Here is a 13868-nt window from a genome sequence, read left to right on the forward strand (position 1 = left end):
CCGTCTATCCATCCATCCATCCATCGAAGCTATTTATATAGCTGACCATCTTCTAACCAACTCTGTTTGGCTCCCAATCAAAACAACAAATGCCACCATGTTAAAACTATAAATCTGAACTAATTGAAACATTAAAAACAACAAAAACTTGGTGCCAAGTCAAGCTTCTAATGTGCTGTCATCCAGTCTTGGGGAAAAGCCAGGCAAGGAGGACAGAGGCCTGCCTAATGTTCAGGTAATACTGGACATTTACCACAACATCTAAACTAGATTGCAGTCATTTTGTTTTTGTAATAATGGGGATTATCAATAGAGATGGAAGCATTTGGTAATTCATAGTTCACATCACTGTTGCAAATCTGTCCTATTTAATACTATGATTTTATAATTGTAAATTCAATTACGGTACCTTTCTAAAATGCATTGAACAAATATGTGCACCAATAGGATGGGTATATTTCTCTCTAAACACATTTGCCTTGTTGAATCCTTTATAAGTATGGATTTGGTCCATATTTTTTTTGGTGTGTGTGTGTCTTTTAATGACCCCGTAATCCCTTACATCGGGGTGGAGTCGGGGCAACTGAATGGAGTTGAGTGTTTACTGGCCGGATGCCCTTCCTGTTGCCAATGCAGAGTTCGCAGCAGAACTTTGGTCCATATTTTGGTTAAAACTTGAGGTGATCTCCCGGCTTAATGACGCTGAAACTGCTAAGCAGAAATGATCTGCACTCCAGCAGTTTGAACTCGGCTCCATGAGATAGAGTGAGCTCCTGTTGTTTGATCCCTAGCTCGTGCCACCTAGCAGTTCGAAAGCATGCAATATTGCTAATAGATAAATGGGTACCACTTTTGGTGGGGAAAAACCTAACTATATTTGAGTATGTGGAGAGCGGAAACCTGGACGGGTCCTAGCAAGATACAAGGCACCGCAACACAAGGCAAGGTGAGGGAAGATTGATGGAGAAGCCTGGAAGAGACAGCAACCTGAGTGCCACTAGTTAATTGGTGTAAAGCTACTTCACCCCTCACAGTGCACCAAGGTTAGGCTTGTAAGCGCCAAACAGAATAAATGAGCAATCTAGACTGTCAGGACTGCATTGTGTCTAGCATGTGTAGATTTCCCTGACATTGTGTGCCATATGCTAAATAAACAAGTGCTAGCCACTAGCAGGAAGTTCAACAGTTACTCCTTTGACACTCTGCATCTTCTTGGGGGCTCTGTTGCTTTGCAATTGGCTGCTACAGATTTATTGATGAATATAAGATATGTGCATGAACGCTTTTTATTCATTTATTTGAAATATATTTATGCGAATTTTCTGTGTATTTTTTAAAACTAGAGAGAGAGCCAGGTGAAGGGAAAGCAGCGGCAAATCTTACATCAGTTAGTTGTATGTGGCAGTTTTCTAAAAGCTGAATCAAGAAATCTAGAATCTGTATGCCTGGGACAATTTCTCTTTGTCTTTTAATGTAAGAAATATTTTTTGGTTTCAGCAGAAAAGCTGATGGTAAAATAGCATAACATTCAGGAAAATGTTAAGTGTAAAGCAATAATATTGATTTCCAACAGAAGTTTCTGCTTTGATACGACATCAAATTCAATGATGGTGTGAGGTTCTGTGAATGCTAAAATTGTGGAGAATCTGCTGTGTAGAAATGATTATAGAGAAACCTTCCAGTCTATTTGTGAATATATGCAACTGTGGCAAAATGATAGTCCTACATTCCCTTTTCAGTTGTTTGAAACTTGGAGAGTTAGATTTAAACGTGGGTTTAAATTAAATTAAAGAGTTAAATTCAACACACTCTTTTTATTTTTCCTTAAATGCATTAATGACTTGGGATGTCTTCTCCAGCATCACAAACAGACTCAGGTGGATATTTATGAGAAGTTGCCAGTTCCGTTTGGCTTGGTTCGTTTTGGAGTGGCTCCTGATCACCCAGAAGTCAAGGTTGGTACTAACTTTCTTTTCCATATTAGCAGTTCACAAAAGGGATCTACTAAGGTGGAGGCAGGGGAGGAGCCCCTGAAATTATTCCCTTTCTTCTTCTCTTCACCACCTTCTTTTCATTCACTTTTTATCTTGCCTTTTGATCTGCAAAGAACACTTAGAAAATATGAGATATTTTGTGAGTGATAACAACATACTATTTAAGCAAGATTTGGAAATATGCAATAGGGCTGGGCAAAGCATTTGGAAGAGGTGTTTTATGATGCACAGTACTATAAAAAAAAAACACCCCTCTGAATTGTGAAAGTAGCCTTTTGCACACTTTGTGCAGCTGCTTCCTCTTTTCTCTCAGTACAATACAGTATATGCTTGTGTGCCTACAGCCCCTTTGCTTCATTGGTGGCCTCAACCGAAGCTTATACCGACCACAGGAAACAATTTTGGAAGATGCCAAAAGAGTCTTCCAAAAGACACAGCTGCTTTAACAGTCTGAAAAGCAAAACTTTTATTTTATTTAACACTTTTCGCAAAGTACCTCTCTTGAACGTTTAGCACAGCCCTAATATTTCATGGCATTCTGAGGGTGTTTTTTGTTTTTTTTTAAATGTGTGATGTCTTGCTTTTGCCAGATGGAATGGACCAGTAATAAAGATCACTTGAGTTTGTCCAGGTAAACCTGATGATAATGCGCTGTGTTCTCCCGTAAGCTAGTTATGACCTTGTGTACAACTGGAATGTCCACCACTGGCAATAGGCCATATTACCTTCTTCCTGTGCCTGTATCTGGAAGAAAAATGTGCTATTTTAATGGAGCTGACTGGCCTGGCGCCAGCCTGAACCGCAGAGTGAACTGCTGCTTGAGATGCTGCAAAATCATCAGGCCTGGCCTCATTCCCTTGCTGTAGCCTCCTGCCTGGGCGCTTAGCCACTGGGGGCATGGTGATGGCTTTCAGCGGAACCTCTCTTGACCTCTCTCCCCAGAATGTGATCAACACATTTACCCAGACAGCCCATTCTGACCGCTGCTCTTTTTCTGGGAATGTGACTGTGGGGAAGGATGTCACTGTGGAGGAGCTACAGAAGGCTTATCACGCGGTGGTCTTGGTAAGTGTTCTTGTTGGTGGTTTTAATGGCCTCAAGAGAAGGAATAGTATTTGTGAGGACATGAAGGTACGTCAGGAGTGATACGTCAGAGCAGTGGTGAAATGTAAAATTCGTTACTACTGGTTCTGTGGGTGTGGCTTGATGGTGGTGGGTAATGTGACTGGGTGGGCGTGGCCAACTTTTTTTTTTAACTTTTAAAAGCATTTTTTCTACAACCTCTTCGGCTGAAGAGGTTGTAAAAAAACGCTTTTAAAAGGCTCCCCTGACGATCCCAGCTGGGTTGCCTGATCGTCAGAGGCTTTTCTTTTCTTTTAAAAGCATTTTTTTTTGCCTTTAAAAGAAAAAAAAGCCTCTGACGATCAGACAACTCAGCTGGGATCATCAGAGGAGCCTTTTAAAAGCATTCTTTTACAACCTCTTCGACGGAAGAGGTTGTAGAAAAAATGCTTTTAAAGGCCTCTGAAGATCCCAGCTGAGTTGCCTGATCATCAGAGGCTTTTTTTTAGTTTTAAAAGCATTTTTTCAGCCAAAGAAAAAATGCTTTTAAAAGTTAAAAAAAAAACCTCTGATGATCGCATGGCTGAGCTGGGCATGGAGGGGGAGGGATTTTTGCTACCAGTTCTCCGAACCACCTGCCGCCATCGCTACCAGATTGGGCAATCCGGTCCGAACTGGGAGCATTTCACCCCTGCATCAGAGCATACTGTGTTTTTTTTTAATTATAGAGTAGTCCTTGACTTACAACCATTCGGTTAATGACTGTTCAAAGTTACAACGGTACTAAAAAAAGGTGACTTATGACTGTTTTTCACACTTATAATCCTTGCAGCATCCCCATGGTCACCTGATCAAAATTCGGATGCTTAGCAGCTGACATGTATTTATGATAGTTACAATGTTCCGGAGTCATGTCACCTTTTGCGACCGTCTGTCAATGAGGAAGACATATTCAATCAGCAGCCACATTACTAACTTAACAACTGCAGTGATTCATTTAACAACTGTGGCAGAAAGGTCGTAAAACGGAGCATAACTCACTTAACAACTGTCTTCCATAGTAGTGGAAATGTTGGGCTCAATTTTGATCGTAAATTGAGGACTACCTATATTCCAGGAACGGCTGGAATATATTTCTGTCCAGATATTGGGGCCACTATCATAGACAGTATAAGAAAACAGTCATATTAGGTTTAGCTTGTTTTACTTTGCTTATGGGATATTTTTTTTCTTTTCTGCCATCCATTAGGATTAGGCCAGGTTAGCAATGTTGTTAAATAAATACATAGACCAGCATTGCACAAATCCTGGACCATCATCCCATCAGATGTGGGACTGAGTTCTTCACAGCTCTGCCTTGAATCCTGATGTTTGGATATAGCTGAAATAGACAAACGAACTCACTAAGCCTGGTTCACATACCCTGCTAAGCTTTGATGTGTTTAATTTGATTTAGGCTTAAGAGTTTCTTTGCCATTGAATTTTTGGCTGAGCTCACAAATCTTACCTAAATGTAATTTTTTCACTAATGTTTCTTCACCAAATCATAAGAGATATGTTCACATATGTTGCTTAATCCTAATAGAGGGATTCATACATTTCTCTGTGCAACAACCCAATCTCATCAGGGCTTAGCATGAGGTATGAATGCAGCAATGGACCGCATTTTGTTTCAGTCAAAGCTTGTTGAACAAATCCTTGTGACATGACATAAAGATACAAGTCTCGATAAACAAACTACAGTTACTGAAGTTATACATTATACTGAGGCAGACCTAACAATTGGCACAGAGGCTTATGCAAGCAGTTTTCCCTTGCGTGTGACCCAAGCGGCTGCGCATGTACATTCTGTGCAGAGGCAGGTGGAGATGACTCTCGGAGCAGCCTTGTGAAACAAAAGATGTGGCTGCTTTAATAATTCAAAGACAGGTATGTCCTTGCTCCCATGTGTTGCAAAGGACCTCCTCTGGAGGTTTAGTGAGATAGACACAGTTTCGCAATATGAAAATGAAATCTCTGGCACAATCCCCATAGCATGTTCTAATAACTTGCCATTTTAAAGGCGTAAGGTTTTTTGGGGAAAAAATCTATCTCTGTATTTCATCTAGATCTTACATAGTGCATCCAGAGTCCCTTGTGATGGAAAATGAGCAATTAAATGATTATACAAGTAAAAAGGAAAGGGAAAATGCTTATATAGATGCCAGGACTTTGACCTGCATCAGGAGAGTTAAAGCACAATTTCCAGAAGGACAGCCAACTGCAAAAGACGATGGAGTTTCTGCATCCCGTAGCTGCAAATCAGTGTGGCTTGTTCCTCTCCGGGGAAAAAAAAATCAAGATGTAGGATGTAATTGCCACCTGAAAAATTGGCTAAAACGTTTAAAGATAAATCAGCTAAATGCTGGAAATGGCAACAGATTCCAGGATCTTATTACCATATGTAGTGGACATGCCCAGAAGCGAGGAACTATTGGATTAAAATTAAAACATGGTTAGAAGAAATTCTTGAACGACATATAGAGTTAAAACCTGAGATGTTCCTACTGAGTATCCTACTAGAGAAAATTAGTAAAGAAAAGATATATTTGATTATACATGTAATAACTGCAGCAAGGATAGTATTTGCGCAAAGATGGAAAGCAGGAAAAGTCCCTTCGGAAGAGGAAGTAATTAGGAAAATATTAGATTGCGCAGAAATGAATAGATTGACTTTGATAATTAAAGAGAGAGAGGAGTCGGAATGTTGTAAGGTATGGAAACAATTTTATAATTGGTTAGAGAAGAGATATAGATAAATGTATTAATAGTAAATAAGAAAATGATATAATATATGAATTATGGGGAGAATGTTATAATAAAGGAGTGGGGAAAAATCAAGAAATGATGAAGATAGGAGGAAGAAGAAGACCAGAAGAAATACCTAGATGATACACTGAATGATTGATTATGTATTGTATGTTTGTTTGTTTACAAAATAAAAAATATATATCAAAAAAAAGATGTAGGATGTAAGAGCAGCAAGTTCTTAATAGCATGAATGAGCCCAATGTCTACCTTTGTTGCTGTTGCCTTTATTGTACCTCCCTTCCCAAAAAGCCCCTCAAACCTTGCCTTATGCTTTCCCACCTTTGCTATTGCCAAAGAGACAGGCCTAATTGCTCCCCACTCTGATTCCTTAGGTACAGAGGCCTCCCTCCTGAACTCCTCCAAAAATCATCCAGTTCATTATCTTATAACATCTTGGCTCAGCCCTGTCAGTTAAAAAGCCAAGAATAGTGAACAGTACTGTAACGCCTCTACCCATTTGCTTGAGAGAGCAGTATCTGTAATACACAACCAATATAATGGTGACATATAAAAATCTCGTAAGAGTTTTGCAATCAGCACACTGACCTTGAATTGAGGGACATAATAAATGGCTTCAGTGCTCCAGCAACACTCATGGGGATGTTCAACTATAACATAACATAACATAACATAACATAACATAACATAACATAACATAACATAACATAACATAACATAACATAACATAACATAACATAACATAACATAACATAACATAACATAACATAACATAACATAACATAAGAGTTGGAACGGACCCTGGAGGTCTTCTAGTCCACCCCCCTGCCCAGGCAGGAAACCCTACACCATTTCAGACAAATGGCTATCCAACATTTTCTTAAAAATTTCCAGTGTTGGAGCATTCACAATTTCTGCAGGCAAGTTGTTCCACTTATTGATTGTTCTAATTGTCAGGAAATTTCTCCTTAGTTCTAAGTTGCATCTCTCCTTGATTAGTTTCCACCCATTGCTTCTCGTTCTACCCTCAGGTGCTTTGGAGAATAGTTTGACTCCCTCTTTGTGGCAGCCCCTGAGATATTGGAACACTGCTATCATGTCTCCCCTAGTCCTTCTTTTCATTAAACTAGACATACCGAGTTCCTGCAACCGTTCTTCATATGTTTTAGCCTCCAGTCCCCTAATCATCTTTGTTGCTCTTCTCTGCACTCTTTCTAGAGTCTCTGCACTCTTTCTAGAAACCATACCTGACCTTTATTGTGCCAGTTATGTATTCATTGGGGTGTGTATATGTGTGAAAGGCTGTCTTAGAAAATAGGTCGTATAATATGTATTCGAGCCACTAATTTGCATGCTGTAAAGCAGGGGTCTTCAACCTTGGCAAATTTAAGCCTGGAGGACTTCAACTCCCAGAATTCCCCAGCCAGAAAAGCTGGCTGGGGAATTCTGGGAATTGAAGTCCTCCAGGCTTAATGTTGCCATGGTTGGAGACCCCTGCTGTAAAGCTTATTTCCATTCTTCTTGCAGTGTTATGGCGCTGAGGACAATCGGACGCTTGGAATTCCTGGGGAGGACCTTGAAGGCGTCTACACAGCGAGAACTTTTGTAGGATGGTACAATGGCTTGCCGGAGAACAGAAATGTAAGGATTTTAGTGTCGTCCCTCTTCCACCTCTCGAAAGTTGCCACCTGCTCAAGCATCCAGGGGAGAGACCTGCAGTTGGAAAAGAACACGTACAGTAGATACCAAATTATGACCAGAATGGTTTACGACTGTGAACCTGTTTGCATATCTTCTCTTTTGTCTGCCATCAAAAGGCTAGAAGAGAAGCTCTGGAGCTTGAGAAAAAAGAAAAACAAAGATGCTTGTAGGAGTGTTTGCCCTCAGGTGTGGAACATGGGCACAGCAGCCTTTGCAATGGACGTGATTAAGTTCCCTCCACTTTTGCCAAGCAATTTCATTCGTGAATAGTTGTCATTGTAAAAATAATGGAAGCTGCTGAGCAGTTTTGGCCCTTCAGTGCTCCTCAAATAAATAGTATTGACATGATAAACTCAGAAATGACTGGGAAGGGGTATTTCCTTATTAAACAGCACATCCCACATACTTTTCCATAGGAAGAAGTGATAAATATGAAGGGAAAATAGCCTTGTTCTGGTAACTTTTCCTTGTCTTACAATACTATTTCCCTGCAATACGTCTTTTGAAAATAGAAATGTTTTTCCGTGTGTTCTGTGTGATTGGATAGAATCTGTAGCATGGTGCATCTTAAAGGATATGAAAGAGCTTTCAGCATCTCAAGCTGAAATTATAAGGAAAAAATTCTGGTGCTGACTGCCTTGGATGAAAAACTGGAATGAGCCACTGATTTTCTGGCTGTTTCCCTTCTTCTTGCAGTGTGTTATGGTGCTGAGGCCAATCAGGCCCTTTAGAATTCCTGGGGAGGCATGAGTTGAAGGCTTACTGTGAAACGTCTCTTTGTTGTTCTAGCTGAAGCCAGACTTGAACAGTGAGACAGCAGTCATCCTAGGTCATGGGAATGTGGCGCTGGACATTGCACGGATTCTCCTATCGCCTCTTGAAATTCTTCGGGTAAGTTGTGAACGAGTCCTAGAGTGTTGGATGATGGTGAGGAGCCAAACAATGAAGTTTGCTATCGACCTGCCAGAAAATAACCTTTCAGGTGATGAAGGTTATGGACAGGATCCCTGATTCAAAGACCTACCTGACTGCAGCCATCCTGGAGTCTTGCATTTCAGGTGAACACTTGCCTGTTTTATTGGAGGGGGGAGGAGTACCTCTTGCCTCTCCTCCTGTAGGAGTAGGGTTGCTGCATGTGAATCATTCTTCCAAATCCCTTCAGGAGAAGACTTCCAGTTTGCTTCATATTCTGCTGCCTTCCTTTCTTTAAGGGCATGACTCTCTCCTCTTTCCCTGCTTTTCCTCGCCTTCCCTCTCTTTTGTCTTAAGGCGGTGGAGCAAATTTTGCTTCTCTTTCTCCCTCTGATGCTAGAATTCTTGGGAGCAATGAACAGTTTTTAGCTCTAGGAAATGCCACCCTGAACTCCCAAGTTTCTTATACTTCAGGTAAAGGTGACGGTGAAGGTTCCCCTCACACATACGTGCTAGTCGTTCCCGACTCTAGGGGGCGGTGCTTATCTCCGTTTCAAAGCCGAAGAGCCAGCGCTGTCCGAAGACGTCTCCGTGATCATGTGGCCGGCATGACTCAACACCAAAGGCGCACAGAACGCTGTTACCTTCCCACCAAGGGTGGTTCCTATTTTTTCTACTTGCATTTTTTACGTGCTTTCGAACTGCTAGGTTGGCAGAAGCTGGGACAAGTAACGGGAGCTCACCCCGTTACGCGGCACTGGGATTTTGAACCGCTGAACTGCCGACCTTTTTGATTGACAAGCTCAGCATCTTAGCCAACTGAGCCACCATGTCCCTACCTTCAAGTAGAAGGGGACAAAACTGCAAACCAAAGGCCAGATTGATCCTCCACCTTTTGTCTGTTTCTTCCCCAGACCTTAGGCCGCTTTCTTTTAGGCTTTGGAGGTGGAAAATACATGAAAGTGATTGCCTGGAAATTTTAGATGTTATCTCTTTACTGAGACTTAAAAATGTTGGTTTTAAGTCTGCTCTGAGTACGTTGCTAGCTGCTTGAATTCATTTTAAAGCAGGAAAATGAGATTAAAATATTGGTAATAAATGCATCAAGTGTTCAAGTTGCTGTTATTTGCCTGCGTTAATGTCTTTTTTCTCACATTAATAACTAATTCACATCAGTGTTGCCTCCCCCCCCCCACCTTCCTGTTCTCTCCTTTTCACCACTTTCCCTTTCCATCACAGTGTTGATGTGTTGTCAACAGATGCAGCATTGTGAAAAATTGCCCGAAAATGATGCATGCTGTCGTACCAAACTGTTCCATTACTATGGCATTAACCTGAGAGAAGGTCTTTGCGTTCAGTGCAATTCATTTGAGCAGATGGCTGCTCGTTCCATGCTGCCTGCCCTAATCCATGTTCCTCCCTCCCTCCTTCTAGAAAACTGACATCACTGAAGAGTCCTTCTCAGCCTTGGCCAGCAGTAAAATCAGACGGGTGTATCTTATTGGCAGAAGGGGTCCCCTCCAGGTGGCTTTCACCATAAAGGTAAAAGAAAAAAAAGGAGGAAGGGTAGTTCAGTAACAGGTCTTGATCTTCAGTAACAGGTCTTGTTCTACAAAGACAAGTTCACATTAAGACAGAAATGTGTAAGAAGGGGGCCACTGAAAACCCACCCAACTCCAAACTGTCACCCTGAAGCCCTCTGTAAAACTGCTGCTGACTGTAACTGACAATATAAACATTGTGAAATACTTAGGGGATAAGCGTATGCATGTACGTCAGCCTAGCAAGATAGACCAAACTAAGAAATAGATACAGATCAGACCCACATTTACTGTAATGGCTATAGTGACAGAATTCTGCAAGTCTGAATGTGCTTCCCTCCCCCCCCCCCACTTTATCTTTGTGTGCACTAAGAAGAGGATGTTCACCTTACTTTCTTGCTGAGCTCAAGACCCTCTTATCTGACTGTTGCACTGATAACAGCTCTTCCTCCTGTTTGCTCAAAGTCCTTCCCTATACCCTCTACAAGATATGACTATTAATTATTTTCACTTAATTATTTTTTTAAAAAAACTATTTATTAAATTTGCATTCCACCCATCTCCCTGCCTAAAGCTACACTTTTTGGTTCTGTTTCCTCTCACTTTGGAGAGACCAAGTGTAGCATACTAGTCACGGGACAAAAGAAGCATCCACATCGTGGTCCCTGTTAAGATTAGTCACTGACTACGGTTTGGAAATTGAAGTAGCCCCATCATATTGGATGCTCAAGCAGGAAGTGAATGTACTGCTCTGAGTCTAATGAATCTGATTCATGGTTCTGAAAGAGGAAAGGATGCCCAAGGTTCACCTCACCTTGGTTGATGTGGTAGGAGTGACTGTTCTCAGGATTGTTCATGGCACCTGTGCATCAGCTCACCTGATTGAAATCATATGATGGATGCCTATTATGAGCATCATCTTAATTTGCTTTTAAATGTTCTGGCTGTAGATGCAAGGGTTAAGCAGAGTTAGGAAACAATCTGGATCGATCACCGGGACCAGAGGTTTAGTCTTCTGAGCTTTTGGACTCATGCTGGAACCCCTCCTCGGAGAACTTCTCTCTAGCAGAGTGTATGCTTTGGGCTATTCTCTCTGTGATATTTATATGGTGCCTCGTTGTGTGTGGCTTTTTAGTTGTTGATTGGGGTGTTGATGGCCGGCTTTAAGTTGTTGGCTGTTGCTTCAGGATTCAGTTTGGGTGTAATTTCAACAATAATGTTGCAGGATCCAATCTGGGACAAGGATTCTCACCTTCATTCATTAGAATTAGGAAAGCTTTAGATCCAGGCATGCTATAATACTCAGGAGATTTTTCTTTTACTCTGAATTATACCTGCCCGGTGACATTATCTAGCCAGGTTTGGCTGGTTTTGGAAAACTAAACCTATCACCTTCTCTGTGTTTCAATGTCAGCCTTCCTGCATCACCTACACTTTTGCCTTGTGTTTCTGTCTCTGAAACCTTCAGGAACTGCGGGAAATGATCAACCTACCCAGCGTTAGACCTTTCCTGGATCCTGCAGATTTCAGAGATCTTGGGGATGCCATTAAAGGTGAGGATCAGTTAAATACCTGTTGATGAAACCAGCACAAACTAGCAGATGAATATCTGATGTCAGCTAAATCTTCAGTCTTTGTTTAACAACTGTAATTGGAACTGGAATTTTCATCACTAAGCAATGCAACTGTAAAGTGTAACATCACATGCCTGCATCATTTAGTGATAGCAGTCTCAACAGGCTTTGTTGTTCTTGTTAATTGAGAATTGTGGGTCATTAAGTGAGGACCTCCTCACAACTTCCTGCTGATTTCCTACAAGCAAAGTCAGTGGGAAAGCTGGCAGGAAGTTTCAAATCTTAGGGAGGTGCTGGGTGAAGGAGGGTGTGCAGGCTGCCACCATAGCACTGTGTGAGGCTGCTACCAGGTCAGGGAAGGTACAGAAGGGATCGCCACATGCAGGGGTATCTGTTGTGGGTACATGCATGTTCTACTTTGTACTTCTACTCTGACATATCACAGGGGTTTAAAGAATAGCCAGTGAGGAGGAGAGAAAGATTTTCAGGAAGAAAAGCAAGCAGGGCATATAAGCACTTTCAGATGTGGAAATGCTCAAGGAGACAGATAGAAGGAAGGACATGCTTCCTCTTGTCTAAGTGACTGGAAATTCAATCCATAGATTTGCATGGGAAGAAAACCTTCTTTGCTTAAAATTAAATGGAGTGGGGAATAAAATCTGTTTAAGATAGAGATATCTCCATACATCAGTCTGGGGGAAGAGTGAAATTGTCTGGCAATCTCCTCAAAGTAATCTCCTCTTATACAGTGTATTTGGGCCTACATTTGTCACCCCAGAGCTATAGCACCCCGGAGCTATAGCAAATATCCCAAATACTGTGAAGACATAAAGAGAAGCTAGGTTCTAAATCAAGCAATTTGGATTTGGATTAAGTGAATTATGGTAGGGATCAATAGGCTTCCAGATGTTGCTGAGCCATAAATCCCAGAATCCTTCTCCACCAACCATTTATCATGGAGTTGGCTACCATGAGGCAGAGGGATGGAGTTGCTGCACGTGCCCCGTACCAGCTTACCTCAGGGCCCCCACAGCCAGGCCAGCCAGGCCCTGACTATTGCCTAGCCTCACAGTAGTGGCTCCAGCAACCCCATTCAGCAGGACCCTGCATGGCTGCTGGCCCACTTCTTCTGCTTGCTTGCAGCCACAATGGAGCAAGAGGCTGAACAATGTGCCAGTGCTGCAGCCATGAGGCGAGGTGGGGGGTTGATGGAACAGCACCATGCACCCTGCACTAGCTTACCTCAGGGCTCCACAGACAGGCCATCTATGCCCCGACACTTGCCTCACCTCGCAGCTGCGGCACTGGTACTCCACTCCAGGCCATATATGCCTTGACACCTGCCTCGCTTCGCAGCTGCGGCACTTGTGTGCCGCTCGCCTGCTGCTCCATTGCGGCCGAAAGAAAGAAGTGTGGGCTTGCGGCCATCGTTCCTGCTGCACATGGCTGCTGGTGCTGCCATCATGAGGCAGGTGTCAGGGTGTGAATAGCTTGGCTGTGGGGTCACTGAGGTAAGCTGGTGCAGGGCCCATGGGCCAGCTCTACCCCCTGCCTCACGGCCACAGCCTCACAAATAACCAGACAGAATGGGCAGGTGGCTGGCTGCTCAGGGTCTCAAGTAGGGCTTATTTTGCGGGGAGGGCTTATATTAGGCACACGTGTAAAGACATTCTAGGGCTTATTTTCTGGATAGGTCTTATTTTTAGGGAAACAGGGTAGGTGTATTGTTGGGACAACATTGGAGAGTAAAGGTTTTCTACCCTAGTGTGGTTTTGATTTTCTCCTCACCCATTTCTGTGCTTGAACAAGCCAGCAGGAACCTCAGATGTGTTATTCAGATGGGAATTTACTAATGTTTTGAGTTAGTTCAGCAGCCAAGGCCTTGAATAAGTTGGATATTTTATAAAATATCCTTTGGCCAAAATGATCCAGGCCAAATGAAAGCAATTATGTTTTAGTCATTAGGTGTAATGATTGATGCCAGACAAAAGCTCATTTTGTCATTCTCTGGGAATATTGAAGATTCCATGTGAATTGTTATGAAGAGACAAATTTGTACAGCAGCCATTTTTTGAAATGGTTTAGTGTCCTGTGTTTTTAGTGAGCCAGATGTATCTCCTAGTTTTTCCTCATTTTCAACCAGAACATCTCTTTGTAATAATAATAAACTGCCACCTGTGTTGCCTGGTTGAATTACAGTGTTTGGAATATGCAGTGTGCTTTGTAACCTTGGGAGAGAGCTGGGACCATTCCCTGTCTGAGGTTTCTCCAGAAAG

The 13868-nt window shown here is 42.2% G+C and overlaps 1 protein-coding gene across 1 annotated transcript in view; it reads left to right on the forward strand.

Annotated features, from left to right (window-relative positions):
* The window catches only part of FDXR (ferredoxin reductase), a 55537-nt gene that overhangs the window by 24364 nt on the left and 17305 nt on the right, over window positions 1–13868 (forward strand). The window contains exons 3-8 of the mRNA XM_058170721.1: window positions 1860–1955; window positions 2937–3059; window positions 7392–7505; window positions 8355–8456; window positions 9912–10019; window positions 11487–11571. Of these exons, the coding sequence (XP_058026704.1) occupies window positions 1860–1955; window positions 2937–3059; window positions 7392–7505; window positions 8355–8456; window positions 9912–10019; window positions 11487–11571 (628 nt within the window). The remainder of the gene's footprint in view (window positions 1–1859; window positions 1956–2936; window positions 3060–7391; window positions 7506–8354; window positions 8457–9911; window positions 10020–11486; window positions 11572–13868) is intronic.

The sequence above is a fragment of the Ahaetulla prasina genome, chromosome 2 (assembly GCF_028640845.1).
Source record: "Ahaetulla prasina isolate Xishuangbanna chromosome 2, ASM2864084v1, whole genome shotgun sequence".
Taxonomy (NCBI): Eukaryota; Metazoa; Chordata; class Lepidosauria; order Squamata; family Colubridae; genus Ahaetulla; species Ahaetulla prasina.